Source organism: Onthophagus taurus, unplaced genomic scaffold, assembly GCF_036711975.1.
Source record: "Onthophagus taurus isolate NC unplaced genomic scaffold, IU_Otau_3.0 ScKx7SY_16, whole genome shotgun sequence".
Lineage (NCBI taxonomy): Eukaryota > Metazoa > Arthropoda > Insecta > Coleoptera > Scarabaeidae > Onthophagus > Onthophagus taurus.
Window position 1 is genome coordinate 1,130,652 of NW_027248941.1, and position 7,168 is coordinate 1,137,819.

The 7,168-nt window shown below is 33.4% G+C and overlaps 3 protein-coding genes across 3 annotated transcripts; 2 read left to right on the forward strand and 1 right to left on the reverse strand.

The window, feature by feature from the left end:
• Window positions 1–16: 16 nt before the first annotated feature.
• LOC111418186 (required for meiotic nuclear division protein 1 homolog) lies at window positions 17–1,069 on the forward strand. The gene has a single exon (XM_023050661.2). It carries the CDS (start codon window positions 17–19, stop codon window positions 1,067–1,069), a length of 1,053 nt encoding a protein of 350 aa, XP_022906429.1.
• Window positions 1,070–1,861: 792 nt separating this feature from the next.
• LOC111418180 (vacuolar protein sorting-associated protein 33A) lies at window positions 1,862–6,899 on the reverse strand. Its single transcript, XM_023050655.2, has 5 exons — window positions 6,811–6,899; window positions 4,073–4,592; window positions 2,946–4,009; window positions 2,797–2,894; window positions 1,862–2,747 (listed from the first exon to the last, which is right to left on the reverse strand). Exons 2-5 carry the CDS (start codon window positions 4,558–4,560, stop codon window positions 2,640–2,642), a joined length of 1,758 nt encoding a protein of 585 aa, XP_022906423.1. The 5' UTR covers window positions 4,561–4,592; window positions 6,811–6,899; the 3' UTR covers window positions 1,862–2,639.
• Window positions 4,942–7,153, forward strand: LOC111418181 (amidophosphoribosyltransferase-like). The gene is made up of 7 exons (XM_023050656.2): window positions 4,942–5,075; window positions 5,124–5,559; window positions 5,670–5,913; window positions 5,967–6,328; window positions 6,379–6,484; window positions 6,538–6,774; window positions 6,823–7,153. The coding sequence occupies exons 2-7, from the start codon at window positions 5,134–5,136 to the stop codon at window positions 6,969–6,971; spliced, it is 1,524 nt and encodes a 507-aa protein (XP_022906424.1). The 5' UTR covers window positions 4,942–5,075; window positions 5,124–5,133; the 3' UTR covers window positions 6,972–7,153.
• Window positions 7,154–7,168: the final 15 nt, after the last annotated feature.

Consider the following 7,168-nt stretch of genomic DNA (forward strand, 5'->3'; position numbering starts at 1 on the left):
AGTATGATCGCTCCTAATGGTTCGCACAAGATTCGTGAATGGTTTACGAATACTGAATGCATTGCCGGGTGTTAAATTTCTTTTTGCGAATCCGTTCCGTTTAACTGCAGATAAATCGACGTTTTACCACCCGCAAGAATTGTTCGCGTTGCAATTAAAACGTAAACCGATACGAATAAAACCCCCCGAAACTAAGTACAAAACCCCCGGAGTTTTCACCGTTCGTGCATTCCCCACAGCCGAAGAAATCAACCTGGAAGCTCTTTTACCAGTTCTTGAGGACGCGTTGTCGTTGAAAGCCGAACATATTCAACAAAGTTTGGATGTTTTGAGAGCAGTGAATGAGTCGACTCTTGGGTGTGAGTCTCAAGAGATTTATGTTTTTCGGGAAGGAGTTGTTGTGCTTTGGAACGTCCCTTCGATAGCAATTAACAATATTTTGGCAGAAGTACACAAATTTGAACATCATCGTTACGCTAATCACGTGGTTGAGCAGGACTCTGAAACAATCGGATACGTTTACAATTACAATCAAGAAGATTACGTTGGAATGACCGAAAAACAAGAAGTCATGTTATCACCCACAAACACTCAGTGGGAAAAATACGTAACATCCCACGTATTAGCAGCCAACGTTAAATTAACAGTTTGGGAGCGACAATTAGAAAAATATATAAGAGACGTAGAATTTATTACGGAAGATTTAAAGTATGGGAGGCAAATTCGCATGTCAGAACATCGCGTTTTAAGGAAACACGGCGCAATCTTTGCGTTACGACACGTAATCAATTTAAGTTCAGCGCTTTTAGAACCCCCTCAAATGATGAATTATACGATCCGATTAGACACCATGTACAAGGATTTAAACACTTTCTATGCAATGCAAAAACGGTTACGATTTATTAAAGAAAAAATGAACCATTGTCTCGAATTAATATTGTTATTAAGCGCTTATTTAAAAGACAAACACCGATTGAGACTAGAATGGCTGGTTATCGGATTAATTCTCATCGAATTATGTTTCGAAACGTTTTATTGTGTCGATAGATTTTTTCCTATTTTTAAGTAACAAGAAAGAGATTTTTGTCTGCAATAAACTTCTTTTTCAACTCAGCTTATTCTTTTATAGCTTAATCTTCTATTTTTAACGATTTAACCTCACATTTAACAAACGTCAAATAACATAACCTAAAAAAATAAATTTACCTTATTTTTCATCACCACATCAAAAAAGGACTCATTTATGATCGTGATTAAGATTATAATTAATAATAATCATCAAAAAAGTTGATACAAATCATATATACCACTAGACGAGGTTAAATCTTAAAATTAATTAACATAACCTCAATTTTTTTAAAATTTTCTTTCATTAAAGAATTTAAAAAGGTGTTTCCATTAATTAATTTAGTAGTTGCGATTACAAATTCAACGTTCGTATCTTCTTGTTACGAAATAAACCTTAAATTGGATATCTACAACAAAAATAATTTTCGAAATATAAATTTACCTCATTTTTTCATCACCACATCAAAAAAGGACTCATTTATGATCGTAATTAAGATTATAATTAATAATAATCATCAAAAAAAGTCGATACAAATCATATATACCACTAGACGAGGTTAAATTGGTTAAATCTTAAAATTAATTAACATAACCTCAATTTTTTTTTAAATTTTCTTACATTAAAGAATTTAAAAAGGTGTTTCCATTAATTAATTTAGTAGTTGCGATTACAAATTCAACGTTCGTATCTTCTTGTTTCGAAATAAACCTTAAATTGGATATCTACAACAAAAATAATTTTCGAAACATAAATTTACCTCATTTTTTCATCACCACATCAAAAAAGGACTCATTTATGATCGTAATTAAGATTATAATTAATAATAATCATCAAAAAAAGTCGATACAAATCATATATACCACTAGACGAGGTTAAATTGGTTAAATCTTAAAATTAATTAACATAACCTCAATTTTTTTTTAATTTTCTTACATTAAAGAATTTAAAAGGTGTTTCCATTAATTAATTTAGTAGTTGCGATTACAAATTCAACGTTCGAATCTTCTCGTTTTGAAATAAACCTTAAATCCGATATCTACAACAAAAATAATTTTCAAAACATAACTTTAAAGAATAAATTTACCTTATTTTTCACCACATTAAAAAGGACTTATTTATGAGCGTAATTAAGATTATAATTAATAATATTCTCCAAAAAAAAGTAGATACAAATCATATATACGAATAGACAAGGTTAAATCTTAAAATTAATAAACATAACCTCAATTTTTTTTTAATTTTCTTACATCAAAGAATTTAAAAAGGTGTTTCCATTAATTAATTTCGTAGTTGCGATTACAAATTCAACGTTCGAGTCTTCTTATTTCGAAATAAACCTTAAATCGGATATCTACAACAAAAGTAATTTTCGAAACATAACCTCAAAAAATAAATTTACCTCATTTTTCACCACCACATCAAAAAAGGACTCATTTATGACCGTGATTAAGATTATAATTAATAATAATCATCAAAAAAAGTCGATACAAATCATATATACCACTAGACGAGGTTAAATTGGTTAAATCTTAAAGTTAATTAACATAACCTCAAAAAAAATTTAATACTCCTACATTAAAGAATTTAAAAAGGTGTTTCCATTAATTAATTTCGTAGTTGCGATTACAAATTCAACGTTCGAGTCTTCTTGTTTCGAAATAAACCTTAAAGCGGATATCTACAACAAAAATATGAATTTTCGAAACATAACCTCGAAAAAAAATTACCTCGGCGAAGGTGCACCCGCCTATAAAGAAGATTAAAACGACTTTCGTTGAGTTGTTGTTGTTTAAAGGGTTTCCTGATAAATACTCTAATGTGGGGCCTAAAAATCATTTAAAAAGTCAATAATCTCGTTATTTTTGATTAATCTCACCGGGAAGGAGCCCCAAATAATCTTGTAGTTGTTTCCACCCCCCATTTTTCGTTAAATGCTCCACTAATCGCACACTTAAAGGTGCATAAATACAATGAACGTAGCTTATATCTGTTGGATTAACTTCTGATGTATCCTCAACTGTTAATTGTAAGCCTTTTCGAAGAACCGTATATTGCCTAGTTCCGGATTGAACTTTTAATAACCCAACTTTTTCGAGGTTAATCAACGCGGGTAACACTTCTAACCCATAAACTTGCACGATTTCGCGTTTGTAATAGTCTAAAAGTCTCGATTTTAGCCCAGAGCTTGTTAAACATTGTAAACAAATCAATCGTAACACTTTTATTAACGGCTTTTTCTGCGAGATCATATCCTCGATGAAAGGATGCGCCTTATCCGATTGCATGCAATTCAAAAATTCTTGCTCGACTTGTAACCCATCTAAAAATTCGTAAGTATCGGTAACCTCTTTGATACATTCCGCAATCGCGGTGTGTTGCGATAACGATTTTTTATTGGCTAAAATCGCGGGTAATCGTTGCACGAACAACTTCATTTCCGGGACGCTTTTCTCGTGGCGATCCTCTAATTGCGCGCTAATTAATTTGGCGCGTTTCGATAAATACGGACCGACCCCGTTAAAATTTTTATCCCTCAAATCGGCGTAAAGGGGATCCCCGGAATCCAAAATTAACGTCTTTTTATCTTCTTGCAAAGACTCCATGTGTCTCTCATCGTTACTCATTAATTTATCGGCCGGAATTGTAACCGCATTTCCGTTTAACCCAAAAACTTCGTCAATTAACCCCTCGTAAGTTAATTGAGTAGCCAATGTTGATATCAAATCAACCGAACGATCGATTAGAATCATTTGGTCGATGCAACTACCACGTTCGAATTGAAAATCTTCTTTTTGGAGCTTTAATAGTAAATCATGGACTTGTTTTGAAGCCGGGCCTTTACCCCAAACTCTTCCAATTGGGCCAAATTTCGATTGGAGGAAAATTATCGAGCGCGCTACGTGGTAAAGACTTGTTGGATCATTTTCTAGGTTGTATTCCCTTTAATTAAGTTATACCTTAATTACATTTTTAATTTGATTTATTTTAATTAAAGAAACTCACCGAAAAGCGTCGGGGATCTCCATTGATAACAAATCAGAATCGAATGGAAAGAAATAACAACAAAATTCCTCAATCGTTTTTAAACTCCCTTTAATTCCACAATGCTCAAGCTTATTAAGACACAATAAACTCCTTCTTGGGGCAAAAATTAAATGGTAATTTCGATCCATCCCAACCCGGTTATTTTGCAAATCAATTTTAATACTCAAAGCGATATGTTCCATTAACTCCAATTTCGGGCGACAAATAAAAATTATATGTTTAGCCACGCAATTTGGTAGAGGCGGGTTTTCAATGGGGTACATCTTTTCCACCCCATACTCTTTTAAAACGGTGTATTTTGCAATCAAACCCGCCGGACCTTGAAGTTGGGTGTCCCATACCAAAGCTTTCGATCCGGAATGTTTCTCAATTAACGATATTAAATTAGCCCCCGCTAAGGAATGTATTAACGAAACGTCCACTTTTCCACCTTTTAAATGCGACATTTTTCGATTTAAACCCAATTTTGACGCATAACCTAAAAATTTGACGTTTATTAAAATGACGTTTAATAAAAAATAATTTTATCATTACAAATCATTTTTAAATTAAGCAGAATTAATTAGTTAAATCTAATTTATTTGTAACGATTTAATTTAGTTTTTGTAATATAATTAAATTAAATAAATAAAAAAAATAATTTTTGATTTGGGCGCCATCTAGTGACAAAAAAAAATTACTATCTTTGGTGGTAAATAATAAATAATTCGTTTAAAATCAAATAAAATTTAATAAAAAACACGTTCTTATTAATAAATTATAATGTTATTAATATTATAATAAAAAAGATTTTAAAAAAATAACTAAAAATTTTTTTTTGAAACCACATGACATAACCTCAAAATAAAAAATGCTAATTCGTTTTTTTTGCGTAATGATATTTCCTTAAATGATAACGTAGTTTATATTGAAGAAACACGTGTTATATTACAATAAACTGATAACCTTAACAAAAACGAAAGTAAGTTGACCTCATTTCCGCTACAAATTCTCATTCTCATTTTTTTAGAGGTTAGAAAATGTCCACAATAAGTAAATTCGAAGACCGAAAAATGGGAAGGGGCCGAGTATCGTCGGGTTTAACCCACGAATGCGGCGTGTTTGGATTAGTAACAACGGGAGATGAAGAATCCCTCGAAGTCTCGCAATTATTACTTTTCGGCCTCGAAGCGCTCCAACACCGAGGCCAAGAATCAACGGGAATCGTTACGAGCGATGGAAAAGTGTTTCATACGCATAAAGGGATGGGGTTGGTTCGAAACGTTTATAACGCAGAAAATGTCAGGAAATTAACGGGTTATTTAGGGATTGGACATACCCGATACTCAACAGCCGCTGCATCAGAACAAGTTAATTGCCAACCTTTCGTGGTACACTCAATGCATGGTTTATTAGCGGTCGCTCATAATGGGGAATTAGTTAATGCAGCAAGTTTAAGAAAAATGGTAAAATTTTTTTTTGACATTTTGAGGTTAAAATTTTTTTTGACACTTTGAGGTTATAATTTTTTTTGTTGACATTTTGAGGTTATAATTATAATTTTTATTTATTTTAGGTACTTCAAAGAGGTGTTGGGTTATCAACGAGTTCTGATAGCGAATTAATAACGCAAGCTTTATGTTTAAATCCTCCGGAAGGTGAAGTAAACGGCCCCGATTGGCCGGCGAGGATAAAACATTTAATGCAATTAGCCCCGTTAAGTTACTCTTTGGTGATTATGTTGAAAGATCGAATTTACGCCGTAAGAGATCCCTATGGGAATAGACCGCTGTGTTTGGGGAGATACCCAGCACCTGAAGGTGCTAAATTTTAATTTATTAATAAAATTTTTTTTAATTTTTAACATTTTTAGTATTGAATGGGTGTTCGCCGGAAGGGGGTGCAACCGGTTGGGCCGTTGCGTCCGAATCATGCGCTTTTTTATCGTACATTCAATACGAACGTGAGGTATTTCCTGGGGAAATCATCGAAATGAGATCTTCGGGCGTTCGAACGGTCGAAATTGTTGGACGTCCCAATAAGAATAAGCAAGCTTTTTGCATTTTTGAGTACGTTTATTTCGCACGCCCCAACAGCGTCTTTGAGGGGCAAGAAGTTTATAAGGTTCGGATGCAATGCGGGAAACAATTAGCTTTGGAGCACCCCGTTGAGGCGGATTTAGTTGGATCAGTTCCCGAATCGGGAAACGCGGCCGCTTATGGATATTCAAAACAAGTTAGGGATTTATTTCTTATTTAATTCATTATTTTTTGGTTACTTTTTAGTCAAAAATTCCTTTTGGCGAATTATTAACTAAAAATACTTATGTTGGGAGGACTTTTATTCAGCCGAATAACCGTTTGAGGCAATTAAACGTTTCTTTAAAATTTTGTGAGTTAATTTAAAGAAAAAATCGACTTTTTACATATTTTTTGTTATTTTAGGCCCTATTAGTGCTAATGTAAAAGATAAAAGGGTCATTTTAATCGATGATTCAATCGTTCGGGGTAACACAATTGGCCCCATTATTAAGTTGCTTCGAAAAGCGGGGGCTAAGGAGGTTCATATTCGAGTTGCAAGCCCTCCTTTACGATTTCCTTGTTACATGGGGATTAATATTCCAACTCGGCAAGAATTAATAGCGAATACGCATGAGTCTAAGGATTTATCAGTACAAGTTGGTGAGTTGAAATGAATGATTAATAAAAAGATCTTACCTGGTGTTTTAGGGGCGGATAGTTTGCATTATTTAAGCGTTGATGGGCTTGTTAAGGCGGTCCAGCAAGACATAAAGGATTCCTCCCCGGATATTGGGCACTGCACGGCGTGCTTGACTGGAAATTATCCTGGTGGGGTCCCCGATGAAATCGATTGGTGATGAAGAGATTTGTTAGGTTAGAATTTTAGAGTTTGTTTCTTTTGCATTTTTTTCCCGTTTGGTGTAAATGAGGCGATTTTTTCTCGAATTATCAGTATTTAGGACTAAATTGGAAGCTAAAACGACCAATAAAACATAATAATTAATAAAATTCCCCACAAAATAAAGTTTGTAAAAATAAACTTTGACGTTTATCT